This window comes from Haemaphysalis longicornis, unplaced genomic scaffold, assembly GCF_048455015.1.
Source record: "Haemaphysalis longicornis isolate Haplotype H1 unplaced genomic scaffold, Haemaphysalis longicornis Haplotype H1 scaffold_4, whole genome shotgun sequence".
Lineage (NCBI taxonomy): Eukaryota > Metazoa > Arthropoda > Arachnida > Ixodida > Ixodidae > Haemaphysalis > Haemaphysalis longicornis.
The window spans coordinates 43,161,902-43,181,873 of record NW_027526361.1 but is presented as its reverse complement, the minus strand read 5'-3'; the positions used below and the strand labels follow the sequence as shown (position 1 = coordinate 43,181,873).

At 44.6% G+C, this 19,972-nt stretch overlaps 1 protein-coding gene across 1 annotated transcript in view; it reads right to left on the bottom strand.

The window, feature by feature from the left end:
* LOC144179735 (cell adhesion molecule Dscam1-like) overlaps positions 1–19,972 on the bottom strand; it is a 251,484-nt gene that overhangs the window by 93,105 nt on the left and 138,407 nt on the right. Inside the window, exons 3-7 of the mRNA XM_077708177.1 lie at positions 19,385–19,543; positions 14,236–14,382; positions 12,588–12,705; positions 8,535–8,719; positions 1,079–1,354 (exon numbers count right to left, since the gene is read on the bottom strand). Of these exons, the coding sequence (XP_077564303.1) occupies positions 1,079–1,354; positions 8,535–8,719; positions 12,588–12,705; positions 14,236–14,382; positions 19,385–19,543 (885 nt within the window). The remainder of the gene's footprint in view (positions 1–1,078; positions 1,355–8,534; positions 8,720–12,587; positions 12,706–14,235; positions 14,383–19,384; positions 19,544–19,972) is intronic.

Below are 19,972 nucleotides of genomic sequence, written 5' to 3'. Positions count from 1 at the left end.
GACTGATTGGGAAGTGGCAAGAGGCAAGCGTACCCTGCACAATAATAAGGCGACCCTGTAACAGATCTGGTGAGAAAACAGTGAGACTTTGGGGCAGGAGGAGGAAGTGGAATAAAAATTTATTCAACTATATGAGTTCCGTTGTGGGAGGCCTCCTTGGCAATATAAAAATAAATGCCTCACGCCTTCCCTACACTCTAAAACTTCGCAGTAGGTCGGCTTCCCTACACCACCCAGGATGACTGATCAACGCGGCCAAATGAACGAGCTCCACGATTTAAGAGGAGCAATATACGATTTGAGCGAAAAATAGAATCGGCGCCGGAACGGCGGCGCCAATGCCCAAACTTACCCACACCTTGTGCTATTGTCCCTGCGGATATTCTAATTTTCACTCAAGTCATACGCCGCTAGCATTCGTCAAACTTGCCCATTTGGTCGTGCTGATTAGATCATCTGAAGCGGTTTAGTGAAGCCGACCTACTACGAAAACTTAACCCTTTGGGCCCTGGGGGTGTCAATTGTCGCCATCATATAAAAGTTCCTCTAGCGCATAGAGGACAAAACCAAAACTGCTAGTTTTCTGCGTACGGGTTCTTCAATGATGCCAATTGCAGCAGACATCACAGCTGTTGCGTTTTAGAGGAGCTGGGCGCTACAGAAAAGAAGCAGCTCCAGTGAAGACAAAAATACGACCTTGAGGAACAAGAAAACTGAAGTCCTAGTTGTATTTCCAAGCTTGTAAATCGAAGCTCATATCTTGTCCTTAAGCTCTTGGGGTCATAATGTTTAGGAAAACATGCAAAAAAAGTTTCTGCTTAACAAAAACATTAATTACCATTAATTGCCAGATGACCTAAATAATTGCCTCACAATTTATTGCTTCATTAATAAAATAGTTAATACCTATACTTACAGCTCTGTTTTTAGTTTTTGGACTTATGGAGCACTAAAACTTAAATAAACATTCATGAGACATGGTTTTGCTTGAAATAAAAAAAAATCAGAGCTGAAAGGGTTCAATTGTGGCACGCTTCTCTTCTCCTTTCCATTCGCTACCCTCTTTCCGGTTACGCACCTCCGAGTATAACTTGAGCAGAGGCCTGCGCCTGGGATACGGCGTTCGAGGCCAGGCACTGGTACATGCCACCGTCCTGGGGTCCCACGCTGGAGAGCTCCAGGAGCCGCCGGTCGTCCAGCAGACGCACGCGGGAGCCGTCCTCGAGCACTTCCAGCGCGTCCTTGTACCATCGCACCTGGGGGGCCGGCCTGCCCGCAGCCACGCACCGCAGCGACGCCGGCTGGCCCACATGCGCCGTCAGGACTTCGGGCGCGATGCGAGCTTCCACGGGGGCTGGTTTTCGTCCGCCAGAGCGAGGGAGAAAAATGAGGGGAGAACGAAAACTGTAATTTAGAATCGCATTTTGGAGACCCCGCTCGGAACGGCTCAGGCGCTGTATGGAAAGGCGTAAGGATTTTCTGGAGCGCTCAACATCCATTTGCGCATCGTAAGGAGTTTTGTGTGTCAGTACGTTTTGTTTGGACTGGTCGGCGTCTCTTTTTCGTTCCTAATGTACCCTCCCGGCCAGACGGGATTCCGTCATGCTCTCGACTTCATCGCTTTCCTAAAAAAGTTACATGATGGCAGTGTAAAGGAATACTGAAGTGGGTTGGAGGCATTGTCTAACTCTGATTACCTTGTCAGAATAAAGCGTAGAGTGCGGAGGCCATGTTACGAGTATTTTAAGCCGATTTATACAGATATTTTGACAAGAAAAGTGGTTTATAAAGTGCGGCTCCCCTCGCACCAACTTGCCGCAGAATATTTGCCTCGGCTATGACGACACGTTGGCAAGTCCGTAGGGGTAAACTTGCACGTGAACAAATAAAACCTCGATTGTAACCATGAAAAGTGTAGAAGTGAAAATTATGAACGCGGAGATAACATAAAAACACATTGGAAGCCATATGACGCTTTGGCGGTAGTTGGTGCGGTTACCGGGAATAGAGCACATTGTTTTTTTTTTCTTGTGTCACTCATTACAGATGAACCAAGGTTCCAAAAAATCCTATGAATAGTTAAATATTGAATAAATACATTAAAATGTAATTTCAGGCGGAGATAAGACTTCACAAATTCGCTTCAGCGACAATTTAACGTGAGTGGCACCTAGTGCAGAATAATGGTGTATTTTTATCTATCTCAGCAGCAAACGAAAATACCGTAAGTGGTGGAAGGGGGGGGGGGGGGGGGGGGAGTGATCGCCATTTACTCTATCGTGTTGTATTCTAAAAGGTCGGCAAGTGTTTTTTTTTTCTTTTCATGTGTTGCTTTTGTCACATTGTGCACCTAAATCACGGAGCTCATTATTTGTTGAGGTAGAGGAAGATTTTAGACTGCATCGGAGTCTGAAGTATGTAAAGCTGTTCCAGAAAACAGCCGCTTTGGTCATTTTTTTAGCCAGAGCACGGTCACTACCGCCAATGAGCTGAACAAAAATTATCTGTACCAATCACGTCCTCATCATATGTCGCACGTTAATCCCTTTAGTGGCGAAGCACCTTAAGGCCTAGGCTTGTCCAGCGTCCGGCGTTCGTGCTCACGGCACAGCACCGTGTAAATCGAAACTTCTGTGAACAAAAGGTTCACAAAAGGTCAACAATAACAAAATAAAAGGTTCACAAAAGGCTAAAGATAGAGAGTAAGAGAGAGAGAGAGTGCTCCTGGAGAGCCGTGCTGCGCATGCGCGAGGAGCACTGGATTGGACTGGATTGGATTGAATTGAATCGAATTTGGATTGGATTAGATTGGATTAAAATAATTGTATTAGATTCGATTGAATTAAATTGAATTGTATTGGATAGGATTGGATGGGATTGGATTGGAAATCGTTTTAGCAGCAGTAAGCACTCTCACGGGTGATTTACGGTAAGAACGATCCCCAGTGCGTCGCCCACACGCCATTTCACTTCGTGGAGATGCGCGAATCTTTTTGTGTCTGAGTTCAGTGGTATTTTGTTCATGGCCCGTCGTACTCGATTACCGGTGAAGCTCGTGTTACGAACGCATCGAAGTAAACATAAATCACAAGAGTTTTAAAAATGCAACCATCCCACCGAGGGTAGTCACTTTCGGTTGCGCATTGAAATGCAAGTTGCAGATCGGGACCTTTTTAGAGACCCAACACGTGCTCGTTCCTTTCAAATTCTTGCTGCAAACTTCCGTAACCGATGCGGGAAATATGTGACGCGTTCAAGCGCGTGTTCGATCGCGAGGTGTGGGCACGCCTAAACCGTGTGGACTTGTCGGATCAGGGGAAACGGCCCCAAGTTTGCGGCTTTATCGAATACATTTAGTCCCGAAAGAAGCGCGCAGTTTCGCTCAGCATATTTATACCCCAGTGCAGTATAGTGCACGCGGGGCCCTACAAATGTCGCCCAGTCTGGCTTTCTCGAATGCTGATAAAGAATGAAGCAGGCAGAGGCACGAAGTGGGAAGCGGGGACGGCGGAGCGTGAGCTGTCGCCGCACGCGCCAGTTGACTTTAATAAAAGATATGGGGAACGCATACTCTCGAAACAGAGAATCGGGCACAATCTACATATATATTGAATTTAGACGCGACGAAGCCGGTCTGGTTGAGTTATTTAGAGCGAGAATTTGTTTAGTGCTCGTCGCGTCGAGAACGGGCCCGAATTTGCTCGTATGTAGGCCTTTTCACTTCGTAAGCACACAAACCGAGTTGCTATCCTGAATTTAATTAAGACAAGGTGGCACTGAAATATGTTCATTTATTTGGCTTACTTCTGTGTTCGTCTTTGCAGTTGCTAGGTTTCTGCGAGTGGTAACATTATCAGAAAAACCAGGTTGTTCAAGTAACCAAGCACCAAAATAAAAGAACCCGAATGTGCAGCAGCTAATGCCACTCGTTCACGTTGCTTACTCCTCGAATCTCAATGTTGGAAAGAGACGGAACAATATTTCAGCGTTTTTATTCCGAAGAGAAAGCTTTATTTGGATGCAAGTAGTAGACTCACAACTTGGGCCGCAAGAAATGTCGGTATGAGTGTGTATGCGTGCATTGGACGAGGCGCATTATCCTTTGAAATAACTTAGGATGCTTGGCACCACTCGTAATATGCAGTGAGTTTGCGCTCTGGTTCTTGCTGTGAAAAGCTTTCTCAATACATTGTCTGCCCGGTGACAAAGCTGTCTGGGGGAAATTTCGTAACCCGGCGAAATAAATGCTTGAGTGTACACAGAAAGTCTAATAGCATTTAAGGAAATTAAAAGAAATAGACTATCAGCGAAGGGAGGATAAACTCAACAAGTGTTGCCATCGCGAAGAATAACGGTGATCGGCGAGCAGAATGTTGCGCCTGGTGAAGTCGTGGTAGAGTCGATACGAACGTATTAATATCTTTACTGCGCAAAGAATGTAAATGCCGTTGCCTAAAAAGCTATATGCGCTTAACGTTGACTCGCCTTCTTAGGGTTTGTATAAAATTTGTAGTTTAAGTTGGCCACCAAATAATAAAATTAGGAAGAAGCGATGCCGCATGTCAACACTTATCTTTTATCGCATTTACCCGGCGGTTTCGCTTCGCATTCAAGATCGTAAATCCACCCGCCGTGGTGGCTCAGTGGCTAAGGCGTTGCGCTGCTGAGCTCGAGGTCGCGGGTTCGATTCCCGGACGCTTTTCTGATGGAGGCGAAAAGAAAAAGACGCCCGTGTGTACGAGATTTCGGCTCACGTTAAAGATGCCCAGGTGGTCAAAATTAATCCGGAGCCCACCACTAGGGCTTGCCTCATCGCCTGCGTTGCGTCGGCGCGTTAAACCCTACGATCAATCAAAATCGTAAATCCTCCCCGTGCTTATCACTGCATTAGTGTGCTGTTACTGCGACTTCAAATCGGGCATCTTAAAGTAAAGTTTTCCTTCCGAGTAAACATTTATTTTTTGAATCGACAAAGTAGCACAAACAAATTTTTTGTAGAGCACTATTTTGTAATGCCTAACTGTTTTGTGTCGGCCTAATGTACAGGTGGCCGCTGAATGTCGCAATATATTGGTTTTTTCACTACACCTTTAAAGTTCTTACTACCCAGAGTGCTAGTGGCCACCGTGGGCACACCGTGGTTCCCAATATTAAAAGCATTGGAACTGGAGCCAAACTTATCGACTCACTTCAGTGGCGTGCGTGACAGGTCGCTATAGGCAGTAACATGCACGCCAGCACCACGTCTCGGTTTGAGAATTTCCCCTGTCGATGTTCCCGCCAAAGTAGCAGAAAATAATGCGAAAATCTGCAGACCACCAGCGCGGAGCTACATACGACACATTTTGTGTTAATGTTTCCTTTTCAGGGGGGAGTGTGAGAACAGGTCACAATTTCTCGTGATATCTTCTTGTATTATCTCACGTAACTAATGGCACGAAAGAGAGATGGATAAACATTACCTTTTTTTTATAGTCAAGACATTGTAATTGCGGCTATGTAGTTTGCAGGAGTACGTTTTCATTTTGAAAGTTGTCGCTGTTGCCGTCGCCTGTTCGCAGAGAGTTTCTCTGGAGAACTGCCAGGCACCTTAAATACTCATATTTCACGCCAGCACAAACACATGGTGCCCTGAATTTCCTCATCATTACATCTCCGCGAAGTCATTGGAGTCGTTTACCGGGTCTTTCCGCTCACGCGCGTTTGGCTGAGATCTCGTCAAAAGTGACGAGTTAGCGGCAAAGTTTAGACATCTAGCTTAAACAGCTGTACGAAAATTGGTCGTGAGACAGGGAAATGGCTGTTTGACTACTGCGAGAAGCGTGGGCAACATTGTACACAAATGATGCCAAGTTTACCTAAAACGCGATAAATGTGTGGCAACCGGAGGTCCTGTAAAGCGTGCTTTGTCTGTTCGACAGTAAAGCTTTGCCACAAAGCCTGACAAAAGGCGGCGTATCACCACGGAACTGCATTTTCAGCTGGTCTTATTCGGCTCACCGAGTGCGTTAAAAGTTAAGTTGTTTGCCGCATGCGCTGCATAGCTTCACTGGTAAACAACTGATTTTAGCTTAGCAGCTGAAACTGCTGCTCGCCGCTGAAGTAAACGCTTCAAGAGGCTTTGTACGTAAAAAAAAAAAAAAAAGCGCAGAAGACACTTAGGCGCTCGTTTTGAGTTGCGAGTGCGAATACAGTATTGTCCTACTGAAAGACGCTGAGTACTTCTTCCAATTTCGCGGTGCGAGTAATGGTGGCTGGTGGGGCGTTAAGTGAGGTCAGCGGTGCACGTGCTTGATATGGCGTTTCGTAGCCGCAAAATACCGCGTTCATAGCCACAGCTGCACCCTGCGCTTTCCAAAAGGCTCTGGTGAGACCCAGGCGTTGCTTTTTTAGCAGCGTTATCTACTTGTGTTTCTAATAATGCTGAGATTGTGCTATGAAGCGCTTCGCGACCACGCGGGAGCGGTCCTCAGCTTTTGCAGCCGACTCCGGCTTTTCACTCCGTTGACCATTAAAAGGGCTTGCACCAAAAAATTAAAGTGTTAACGAGCCCGATTTTTTTGTGATAACCACCAAATATATATATATATATATATATATATATATATATATATATATATATATATATTGCTTGCTTTAGACTTAGATTGATAATTCCACTAAATTACTAGCCAGAATAGGTGAACCAGAGAGCATTATTTTTTGTTTTGGAATTTGTTTGGTTGCGGCCTTCGTCACTGGCGTTACATAGTTTCCCTTAGGAAAAGAAATATGGCGTCCACGTCAGCAGCCTTCTGTAGCTCCCCACTTTATTCTGCGCATACGTTTTCTAAGAAGCTTGAGAAGCAAAATCTGTCAAAAAAAGAAAAAAACAAAGCAAGTGGTTTGGATAGTGTGCTCCCAAGTGATACTGATGCAACTGGGACTATCCGTCGTTTCCGGAATTCGTTCGGTTAGCCAGCTTGCCGGCGTAAGCGAGCGTGTGCGTTAAGCGTGTGTGTGTGCTGCTCTGTCGGTATACTGTGCTCGCGCTATCTAGGCACGCTACACACGTCGGTGGTGGTGGTGCCCAGTTTTCAACCCCAGAGGACTTTTCATATCAGTGAGCGCCCTCAAAACTGCAGCGCTGACAAAACTGCAGCGCTGACAAAGCTCCTCCTCTGCCCTTCCCCCGTAGCTTTCTATCCATTGCCACAAAAAGTTGTTCCCGAGTATAGATTGGACAATGCACGCATCGATCATGAAGAAGGAGTACAATAGTATACCTTTATTTCATAATACACGTATCGAGATACCTTTAGATCATTCGTCGATGCGTCTACTTAGTGCGCGAAAAATCTTCGCATTAGTTTGTTCTTCGTTTGCAATTTCCGACTTTGAAGGTTTGACTTTAACGACCGATTGGACTCACTTTCAGCGAAGGGTGGACGCCCTTCTAGCGAAGGTTTTGACGCAAGCTTGACTGAGTGTTGGTGTTAGAAAGCTTTCGAGCTTCTCTCAGCTCTCTTTAGGAAGGGGTGGTATTTTTTTAGCCTAATTGGTTTAATTTATGAAACTACTCCGCATACTCGGTGTGGCTCAAGTTACGTAGTTGTTTACTTTTTACCGCAGGGGGCATTTTCTGTACCAGAAAACCGTGCTTGCTCGGACATTGGGGCACTTAATGGTTTCTTATCCATACGATAACGTGGTTTTATTTCCAGATTTGTCTCTCCTGTGCCTACTAAATATTTATTTTCGAAACTTAATGTGAGTACGCACGCGAACTGTGTGAACTTGCGGCTTGTCCTACTTTAAATATTTGTTTTTTTCCTTATTATTGCGTCAAAAACCCGATTGCAGTTTACGTACACCCAGTTTTAGTAGAAAAATAGCCTTAGTGCCTGTCAATAAAACCTACAAAATGTATTACTATATGTAGGCTTTACAACGTGACAGTTACAAAGCACGGAGAATTAAAAGAAAGTACAGCGGGGGAATAAAAGAATGTTAAGCGATTTTAGAAGACAAGCTAAAGAAGTGGAGGGCAAAAAAAAAAAAAAAAGGGCGCTGAGTACACTGTTCACTCGGATGCGAATGCGCGCTACTAGAATAAAAAAAAGTAAAACCAAGCTCCAGACCAGACATAAGCAGACTCTAAGCTTGTCTCGCTTCATAACTCTGTTGGAAGCGGTGACTTAGTCGCCAACGCAGGCCATCAAATAACAGAACGCCTAACAATTCACGCTGTCTGTCGATCTCTCCCTCGTGCATTTGAATCTAGTACCGATAAGCCGAGTGCTGTTAAAAGTTCCGCAAGCTTCGCAGAAACTGGAGCATTGTGTGGTCATCAAAGCGGTCAAGTCCTCTATGCCGAGGGGGCTTGGGACATCAGAATACTAAAATACGCATTAGCATGATTCATCAATATGCCCAGCACCTTAGGTTTCTTGATGCAACACAGCTTCGTCTGCCACGTTAAAGGAAAGTGACTCATCATCTTATCTATTAAAAAAATAAAAACCTGAAGGAGAGTTGTTCAAGCGTAAGCTTACATCGAACATCGAGGGTGATGGTGGCGCGCTCCTCCCCGACGGCGTTGTTGACCAGACAGAGGTATTTGCCGGCGTCTTGCGCCTCCGCCTTGCGTATGAGCAAGGAGCCCTCGGTTGGCTCGTGCCTCGAACTTCCAACCACGGTGGGAGGGCTTCCGTTTTCCGACGAGGTTAGTCTCTCCCACCTGAGAAGAGGTTGAAAATGAGTGGTAATATAAAACAGACTTTCAAGCGAGCAGGACGTCCGTATCATTCAAACTCCGCGTTTTCTTTTTTTACATTCTTTTACAATAAATGAACCACTCTTGGGTCTCTTTAACAAAGTAAAAAAATAATAGATATTCCGTAATAAGTATGTGAATGTTGTCTATGCTGCGTCAACGGAGCATTAAAAGCGTCACTTTTTGAGAGTGCGGATATGCTTAGAGGCTAACAGCGATGACGAAATGGTCGTCATGCGGCGGCGTTTGTGAATGAATTGTGGTTTGGTTTTGTTGTGCAAAAGTTTAGTTTTCAGAAGTTGTTTATCGCTTTTTATGACACACTGAAACACGCTGCGCGAAATTTGTTAGGGATTTTTTTGTACATGGGAGTTTGTTGTCAATAAAGCAGCCTTGCCTCTATCGTGCACACATATCGTTCGCTTTGAACTACTTTTCATAAAGCCACCACTAAACCATTTTTCGGGGTCAGATATTCTCACCTAATATCAAATATCAAATTCAAAACTCAAACGGCGTATCCTCGTCTGCTTCCCGACATTTGAAGTCAGAGAGATTAGGACTATGGCAGTGTGCCGACCCCGCAAGCAGTAATCTGGCGCTGCTGAAAATGAATGGCCCCCACAACACTTCCGTCCCACCACCGGCAGTACGAGGTGAGCGAACAGATCGTAGCGAATGCTGCCAGCGCCTCTAGCCATCACGTTTTTCATGACTGCACGAAAAGTTTCAAAAACCGCTTGCTGAATATTAATAGCTTGAAAATATTTTATTTTAACGAAGACGAAGCAGTGGCCGATTACAAGCCTGTCACCGATTACGAAGGAAAGGCGTTACGTCTATGACGTTTCTACGATTTCCCATCACGACACCGGCAGGCATCGTTCTGTGAGCTAAAGCTACTGAAGGCGCGTTGCTGGTGATTCTGCACTTGTCACCACGAATGAAGGAGGAACAAGTTGATGTAAAGGGCCCTAGATTAATCCTGTTTTATTTTGGTAAAATCTAGGTGGCCTGCATCCATCCTGTGACATACTCCGACGTGCTCCATAAGAACAGCCGCACGAAATTCATCAGCAAACAACACTTACATAAACCGACGGGAGAGAATTTGCGAGGATTCGATTCACTGATGTGACCTGTATTAATGTCACTGAGATTTTGACGAACCAATTCGGAATATTAACGGCAATTAATCAGTGCTGATTCTCTTATTGTTGTGGTATCTTTGACCCTCTGGTGATGCTACAGCGCAATGTGTCAAACTGCGTCCAAGTGAGTGTGGTAAGCTTTACAGATCTCGCAGTGCGGGAATACGCTGCAAATATACTTGAAATTTCCACCGGAGTTATATAAGTGAATGAGACTTTGTTGTACTAATGGCGATGAAAATTCGAAGCTTATAGCGATGCATATAAATGTCCTGCTTTTTTGCAAGAAGGTATATAGGTGATTTGGAATTGCAGAAAATTTGGAATATTCAAGATAATTAGCAAATCTGGATTTCGGTAAATAACATCTGAGATCATCCTAGCGCTGCAGATACTATAATGACAACACAAAAAACTGCCCCACCCTCTTACTTTTTGGTTTATACAGCTCTACGCATTCTAGGCAGACCCCGTCTAACTTATTTGTACCTTCCGTGAGCGTCAGAAATCGGCCGTGCTTTCTTTTTTTACATAGATCTTGATGTTTGATAGTGAGGATGATGTATCTAGCTGGCTGTCACTCGCCTAAGCTGCTCACATTGCAAATTCGATAGCGTGTGTTGCGGCCGTAACCGCTCCATTTTCTGTCTATTTTTCAGTCCCTCCCCCACCTTTCCTTTTCTTTATTCTTTTTTAGCGAATGCTCCTTCAGTCAGACTGTAAGGGCGATCTCTAAACCTATTTCGAATTCAATCGATTCGGACCGCAGGCAAAACCCTCGACAGCAGCGGCTCCCGGCAAGACGCACCGCGGGTATTTTGTTCTCGAGCCGTCGGAGATAGGGGTGCGCCGGCGCGTTGTACACGCGTATTGTGGCCGCGCGTCCGAGACGTGCGCTAGCCGATCAGAGCCAAGCCAAGGCGAACCGGAAAATACACGAAAGGGGAAGAAAATAAGGTTTGGAGGTAGGGGAGACAGGATGGAGATGAGGAGAAAAGAGGATGCGACGTGAGGAGGAGAGGAAGGTGAGCGATAAGAAGAGAGCCGCGTCACCGGGTCCTGAGGAAAACGTGAGAGCGTCGAAGGGTACGGATATTGACAGCCGGGAGACATGTTATGCACATGGCCAGAAGGGCAGCAGCGGCCGGGACGAAGAAGACGCTCCACGCGCGAGGAAGTGAAGAGGCTCTCTGTCTCCATCCATCAAGAGACTGCGGCGTCCTGGACGGAGACTGGGAAAATACGCGGGTCGCCATCAGTCCTTTCTGTCCCTCCCTCGCCCTCAGTCGGCCACCGAGTCCTTTCGTTCGCCCTGCTGACCAGCGGTCTCTTCTCTTTGCGGGTGCGGCCGCACATTGCAAGGGTCGGCCGCATTTTCGGTTTCCCTCTTTGTTCCGGTCCCTTTTCGAAGCTCGGCATTGCGCAGCCTCCACCGCTTTTTAGGGGGTGTCGCGTTTCTAGCAGAAAGTCGTTGTTTGCGGGGTTGTTTTTTCTGCGAAGTTGCCCGGCAAAGAAGGAACATTTTCAAGCTGTGGAATAAATAAAGGAGGGAAAGAAGATCCTTAGGCTTGCTGGCCTACCTAACGTCTCCCGTCTGTGGCAGTGCATCAAGCCAAGCCAAATCAACGGTTTTATTTTAGACAGAATGTTGCAGTACACGGTTAGGGAATACAGTAAGAGGTTTAAAAGTCTCGAACTGTAAAACGACCCCCTCATTTGTTTATTTGTTCTTTCTTGAGCGGAAATGAAAATACCTACCTTGAGGCGATACCACGCTTTTCGCATGCAGGAATATGAAGTTAATATACAACATCCTTCAGACTTCCACACAAATATCTCACTTCTGCTGACGTGTTTAAGTTGGCTTGATTTTAAGAGCGATTCTGATTCGCCAGCAAATAAGTTGTTACTATAGAGCAGTATTACGAGAGGGCAGCGTATTCAACAAGGCTGGACAGAGATATTTAAAAATGCATTCTGGAATATGAATATGGCGATACATGCGTTGGGGGCCTAAATAACAGATACTAAGATACATTTAAGTTTCACGTGACGGGAAATTTTAGACATACTTTCGCAGGAACAGAAAAAAATTCCGGAATACAGGTCAGAGATACGGATACAGATACTGAAATACTTCTCTTATTTCGGCGACTTCATGTTCTAAAATCCTTCGCTTTCCTTTGTGTGACTGCCCTAGCCAAGGAGAGCCAGAACACACATGTTCCTCGTGGTGGCAATTGTCTACCTGGCTGTCTCATCGGTGCCGCGTCCGGCATCTTAAGCTAACACTGGCGTCCACGTGAAAAGTAAAAAAAAAAGTAAAACCGAGAGAAGGTATAAAAAAGCAAGCGATATGGCTCCAACCGAACAAAAAAATGCACATTCTGCGCAATCAAAATGGCTGTAACGCGATACTCATATGTGTCAGATTATCGCAATATACTCGATACACCGTAAAAATATTTCACTACTGAGATACAAATATATTTTTCAAACGTTTTTCCATAGTAAAATATAGATACTCAAGAGTATCTCTGAAATACTATCGTGATATCCTAGTATCGCAATACTCCCCAGCCATGGTTCCAGTTACAATACGCGTGAAAACGAGACCACTGGCTCGTTATTGGGCTGACATTTTAAGGAGCAACTCCTGACGCACAAATGAGAATACTCACAGGTATTTGGGCGGAGGGTATCCCTGTGCTGCGCATGGGAGCTCGACGGAGTCACCTTCGTGTGTAACCACTGTAGAGCGCACGTTGGTGATCCGCGGTGGCACATTCACCTTCAGGTCTGCCCATCGCCGGCAAGAAAAGAATAATAACGCAGGAAGAGTAAACGTCTTGTAAGAATCGTCGAGAATAACACTATGCACAGAAATAAAATTTGGCACGGCTTGTCGTTGTGGTGGCACAGTAATTGATGGTGTCCACGAATTGTTCAAACTACAGCGCCTCCTTTCGGAGGTTCAGCGTGTATTGCTCCTCTTTCTGTTTGCGTACCCATGTGCAGCTTTCCCGCTCATGGCAGTCCTTTCAACAGTGATTACTCTGCACTTTTTTAGCGAAATGAAAAGTTCTTTTGCACAGCTAATATTTGGGGTGAATACTTGCTTTGTGCACAGTTTCAAGTCGCGCACGTTGCGCGACTGGGTTCCTGAGCCATGGGAACTATCCCATAGAAATGCATGGGGAGTTAGATTTGACAGCGAATTACACAAAAAAAATATGCAGAAACCTGAAATGTTCCTTCAGCGTTTTAATCTTCACGTTGACTTCTAGCTTTATGCCAAATATGATTTTCCTAAAGTGGTTTTTCTAGGTTCCCGATAGGTTGTAATTTTGAGCGAGAAAGCTGGGTATGCATGCTGCAAACGAAGCTATTGATAATATTTTGACGAGCAGCGATGCAATGTTTTTTTTTAACAAACTTTGCTTGCATTTTTTGTTACAGTTTTTTTGTTTCGATTTCTTTTCAATATTTGGGTTGCCTTTTGTATCTTCACTTGACCTGATAAACGGCATTACTAGCGGACCAGAACAGTGGCGCAAATAAAAAAAAAAACATGAAGCCAAGTCCCTGATTGATTGTAGGGTTTAACGCGCCGACTCAACGCAGGCGATGAGGCGCGCCGTAGTGCAGGGTTCCGGGTTAATTTTGACCATCTGGGGATCTTTAATGTGCGCCGAAATCTCGTACACACCGGCGTTTTCGCTTCTCGCCTCCATCAAAAAAAAGCGGCCGCCGCGGCCGGGAATCGAACCGCGACCTCGTGCTCAGCAGCGCAACGCCTTAGCCACTGAACCACCGCGGCGGGTGAAGCCAAGTCCCTGTCCTGTAATGCTAGTAATTACGTTTTATGTTGTATACAAACTAGCGCTATCGAATAAATGTTTTAATTAAGGTGCCTTCTCATTTTCGTTACTATGCTGATGGACAGACCAGAAGGATGAGTTAGTGTTTCGTCGTTCACACCTTTTCTGTGTTTTATTTTTTGAGAAATCCTATTTCTAGGACTGTAACCTCTTTTAGTGTGGCCTGTGACAACAGCGTCTTGGAAACAGTGTGCCGTTTAAAGGAAGTTTCAGTCTGCTGCTTTTGTAACGATACAAAAACTGAAAAAGTGTGTTCGTGCGGGCTTGTTGGTACATAACTGAAAATGGAAAAACAGCGCTAAAACGGGACAAAGAACGTGACAAGACTGGGCGCTGAGATCTCATCATAGACATACAAAAACATTGCCGTTTGCGAACGCAAACGGACAATTTGTTCCAGGTCGATGAACGGAACAAAGCAAGCACGAAACGCCGGGGACAAAGTTACCTGTGACGACGAGCCGTCCGTAGGAGCTGAGTTTCGTTTCTCCCGTCAGCCGGTGCCAGGTACGACAACGGAAGTCCGCTACAGCGTCCGACTGTTGGACACGGCGCACTTGCAGCTCACCACTTGGAAAGACGCTCATGCGAGCACCTAGAACGGCGAACGAAAAAAGAAATCGCGAAATTCGGACAGAATATATACACTATCTCTTTGCTGTTTGCTTGCATATCACTTTTACAGCAAGTGGTCATCTAGAAAGTGCAATAGATCTCATCATAGACACAGCGCGTATATATTGGGCATACCATATGTTAGCGTGTTCATTCAATAAATTGAATTATTAGTGAAGACTATATGCTTTTCTTTAAATTGATAAAAACTACATTACGCTTTTGTTTTCATGCTGGGTTTGACATCGTAGCACTTTTGGAGAACCAATGCAGTAGGTTTTAATAATTGGAGCGTTGAAATAGGCCTGCAGGTGTGACTCTAACCAATAAAATTTCTTGCGCTTATAGTGCTCTTCTGATACCGTAATCTTCGCACTTAACGCAACGCATTAGAAGGCATGTTTTTTGCTTCAAAGCTGCGCGAAACGAACATTCCTTCATAATTCAAAAGAAATGGGTTGGTAACCCGCCTAAGTACTTGAATGAACGCTTGCGTCCTTACACTATAATTTTATCGGTCAGGTGTGCTATACGTTTCAGAGCTAGGCACACTATAGAGCGCGAGTTGCAGCTTCTCCGCGCAACCGTAAGACCCCCTCTTCCTTCTACTGAACTACGTGAAGTCATTCTGTCATCGATAAAGCGACCCAAGATAACCGATGCCAAAGAACCTAGACAAATTCGTGAAGATATGTTTCGAAGATTCCGCTACACGGAAAGACAGTAATCCATTTCTTCATTGCAAAGTCTGGTACCACTTCACTTTTAAATGGCATTACTGAGCATTTTAAGGCTCAGCAGTAGAATAAAATGATCCAGGCTAGAAGAAAGTGTGACCAGGAGTTCAGCGCTCATTATTCCTGGCGCGTGGAACAACTTCCCAGCAAGCCATAGTAAAGTGAGCGAAGATGTGCCGGGGGGGGGAGTGGCTGCGTCGATGTTCAAGCGCGGACCCCCAAGGAATGCCAGAAGGCTCGGCCTCCTACGACGACTACGGCAGCCTGACCGATCAACCATTGTCCTCTCCGTCGCCACTCCTGCTAGTGAACTTCATTGAGGCCGTTGAGAAAGCCAGTGAATCGGAGAGCAGCGACAGAAGTGAGTCGCCTTTATTAAGGACGCACACCAAAAGCCCCTCCTGCTTTTAGCGTGCGTCCGTAAATTGCCGTACGAACTATATGAGCTACAAACCAGAACGTATACCCACGTTCTATAATCAACTAAAAATGCTTACTGCGAAACAAATCGCCAATGCGACAGCGAGCGCAGACAGAAAGAGACACAATTGCTTCTGGCTAGCCAAGTAAACAGTCTCTGCGCATGAGAAGTACGATGTTAGTTTCCTTTTAAAATTTCGTTTTGTTTATCTCTGGCATGAGAGAGTGGAAGTGCCATTGCGCAACGCCTTTGAAAACTAAAGGCTTTTAAGAAGGGAGCACGGACTTGACCTTCTGAAGCACGCCCTCTGTTGTAAGCTCTCACACTCGTGTACTGAAAAAGAAAAAAAAAAGTGCATCGCAAAAGAAACGAACAAATTTCTTAGCAGGACATTGCGAAGCACCGTTGACGCGTTAGCGTATGTAGTTTTATTGTACTTGGCAAATAAGCCGTGATTTATACGACCACGCATTTTCTGGCTGGAGCGGAATGTCGCCATACTGCGGCCAAGCGGCCATTTCTCAAGGGTGTGTTCTCTCTGGAGCTGCTGTGTCAATTTCTTTCCCGAACAAAAAAGCCAGTCTCGGAATGGCTGTTTCGCAAACAAGCTACACTGCCGGATTCAGCACTAAGCTTTTGTAGCAGCAGTGTTATTGGCGATTTCCTGTGGTCGCTGTTCTGCGTGCGTGCGTGCATGCGGGCGTTCTTATGGTATACAAGATTGAATTTTTTGTTCACCGCGCTTTTGTCACTTTGTTTTGATTTACCGTCTCTTCCATATCAGCCTAAAAAAATTTCACTGTTTTAATCAGAGCAGAAAAAAGACAAAAAAACTAATTACGTTCAACAAAACTTTGTCGGCATGCATAATTAAGAGCGATAAGAAGCATTCAATATTTGATAAATGTTTGCCATAAGTACGAAATAATATCTACATTAAGAGTAGTACTTGATACAAAAAGGGGAAAAAAATGAGACACACTTACTGCCAAATGTGAACGATCAGTGAACTCTGCAGTCCACGTTTCTAAATTTGTATTATGAAGGTTGGGTCATTTTTTAGAATTGTATGAATTTTTACGAGAGAAATGACCTTGTCTTTGCCCGTAATAGGGTTAAAATAGTGCGAGAAACTTTCTTTGCAATTTAGCCTACTTCTTTGTTAATGTAAGAGTCCAGTTTGTTCCTAGTGCGCGAACACGCACCTGTTAAAATGCTCTTAGAATGCTCTTGGTGAATTCTGGTGAAGAATCCGGAATACCCGTATTCCCTGAAATGACGGCATCATGTTATTTCCGTTTGAGCCGCGACTTCTTTATATCTATTGCACTGACTGAAACAGAACTCAGCATGGTTATTGAGTCTTCTTATATGTATAGCATATATAACTTGCTTCACAAACCTTCGTTATTCATTTTTTTAAACAACACTCCTCCCAAGCCCATGCATTGACAACGGACGAACATTTCTTAACGTTTACAGCCCCGCTGGGAACTAAGCGATTATAAAAAGTACGTAGAAATAAGCATGACTCAAGAGTCCCTTTAGCTGTCAAGCAAGTTAACATTTTTTGTACAGTGTTTGTCTTAGAAGGTGAGTTACAAAACTGTCGCAAAAAACTTGGCTTTGCCTTAAAGTGTATTTTTCATGGGTCAAAAGAAAGAGACAGAAAAAACTCCGCATTCGGGCGAACCTTAGATAAGACAATTTATTTTTTGGGTTAATTCGACTTTGTCTTCACCTTGGCCTAAAAATAGCAAACAACAATCAAATGAACGAATATTTTAAGCATAATTAAGGGCGTACTATGTGAGGCTGAGCCCCGTGGGTTCGTTTCCGCTTGAGTATTTTCTAAATCTTTTAATCGGAAGGGCGTTGTATAAACCCAGCTGAACAAATTCGATCATTGCACCTTTCTTGATGCCATGCAGTGTACAAGTAGCGCATTTTGCGATTGTTTATACGTCTGTGCGAATGTTTCTCGATTTATTTTCTATCTATAGCGCGTTTTTTGGTTGGTTTTATTGTATTCGTAGATTGAATTGAATTGAATGACCATTATTGAGATGGGGGAGGTCACATGGCCGTAGTTGCGAAAAGGAAAGAGAGGAAGGAAGAGGCGGTACGGGATCGATTACTTGTTATGCATTCGAGAGGGTGGCTGAGTATAGCGTTGATGTTATAAGGTTTTCTGTAGCGAGGACATCCACTTTGCCACGTTACCACCGTAGGTTCCCCGTTTTTTGTATTTCGTCACCTGATTGGCGCGCACTTTTAATCACCTTTTTGATAAAACGTGAGAAACAGCACGAATTAACGGAACGCAGAGTAGAATACACACACCCGGCGTGCCGTTTACGCAATCCCCCTGACATGCAAACGAAGATATATAGGTCAGACGGGGAGACGTATAAATTTACGGCTCCAGGAGCATGCAAATTCCCTCAAAGCGAATGTCTGCGGCCACTTGGCTTCACACTGTCGCCAGTGTAATTGCGAACCGGAATTTGACCAGTGTCAAATCATTCGAAGATATGCCGACAAGCGCACGCGTGAAATAAATGAAGCTTTTTTGCATTAGTCTGAGGTGCGACAATTGTGTAAGCAAACCGTCTGTGGTACTGTATGAAAATGAAATCATGTATCTTTCAAATGAATACCTGGGCCTTCCTTATCGATGAATGTGAACGCTTTATTTGACAAGAACTTTTGCTCATTTTGTGTTATCTGCGTCTTTTCCTTTTTCCCTTTTCATTGCTGGGTAGAGATATATTTAGGTCACCCGCAAGCAAAAAGCTTGGTTGTTAGCGCTGTGTGTCTTTGTCTTCTACTCTGCGTGCCGTTAATTCGCGCTGTTTCTCGCGTTTGTAACATGCACCAACCAGCCAACTTGCCTTCCGTTCAAAGATATGCATCATTTTGAGTACTGTGTTTTCGATTGATGTTTCAAATTTAGAACTGATTTGTTATTCCACTCTATATTGCGCTAAAAATCGTGCCGCTCGATATTCTGCCTCTAAAGAAAATTTTGAAAAATCACCATTCAAACGCACGTCTTTGAATTTTATGGAAAATAAATGTTAGCGATGTGCGAGAAAGTGATCTCTAATAAAAAAAAACAACAACAAAGAACAGATGTAGGACAACATAGCAATTTTCAATTGTGTAGCTTACTGTTGTACAGTAAATTTCAAGCACCTTTCCAATCTAAAAAGACTAATCCATTATAAACTGCCAGCTGTTTCCTCGCCGTACCCGCTGTAACATTTCAATCGTGTGGGTGAGAACAAGACAAAAATACAAAAAAAGGGAATAAAAGAGTAAATTGTAATGGTTGCACTAACGCAATCATTTAGTTGTATGCTAAGCCGCCATAGAAATTAGGGGGCTCAAAAAACACGTCATCGAAGCAGAAATTGGTCTGATCTAAGCAAACCCGTCGAGAAAACTTGCTGTTTGCCGTCTACGACAGGCTTCGAGTCTGAGCCATTACGTCTACATTATTTCTAGCTGGAACACTCACACCCCATTTTTTACAGGCTTTTTTTTATGGGGGGGGGGGGGGGGGGGGGTGTCGAGCCTATTTCTGTTGTTTCCTAATCTCAGCTTTCCTTCTACCGCCAAAGCACAAGCTATTGCGAAGACTCTGAGCCGACCGAATCATTGTTTATTAAATCATTCGGTTAAGGAAGCAATCCAGCGCCATCCCGCAGTGGAAGCTGCACATCTACGTGGCCCTTTCTCGGCTGAACGAAACAGGCAAGTACGTAAACAAAGCCGACTGATAATTTGGCGAAAAAGAAACGCAAAAGCAGAGTCCAGACCATTTGTGACGACGGTCGTTTTTTCGGCCTGTTTCTGTTCCCAGGAGACGACCACGACGTCGTCTCGCACGAAGGACGGCACGTGACAGCGGAGAACGGCCGTGTTCCCGGCAATGGTGAACTCATCGTATACTTGCACTTCGTAGTACTGCTCTACGACTGTGGGGGGGAAAGAAAAGGCGAGAAAAAGAACAGGTCACGATACGCTCCGGAACGACGCTGGAACTACTAGTAGCTTTGTTTTCGTCTGTGCATTCCCTGATTTGTTCTTGCTTATTTAGGTTGCCTTGCTTCCATGCCCATTAGCCCCCTCAGATCTTCCTTAGTTCGTTAAGCTAAACGACTATTACGCGTTCTAAATGGTAGAGTATAAAAGTTCGCGAAATTATAGGCAAATAACTGCTCGTTATGAACCCAAGCAAAACGATATAGAATTGTTGTTATAGTACGACCACTTTTTTTATTTATAAACAATATTACTATATCTTATGAAACGTACCACCCGGAGTTTCCTTAAGCTTATGAAATGTATAATCCGGAGTTTCCTTGTCTCCTTTGTCTGGTGGGGCAAATATGTGAAGTGACGCA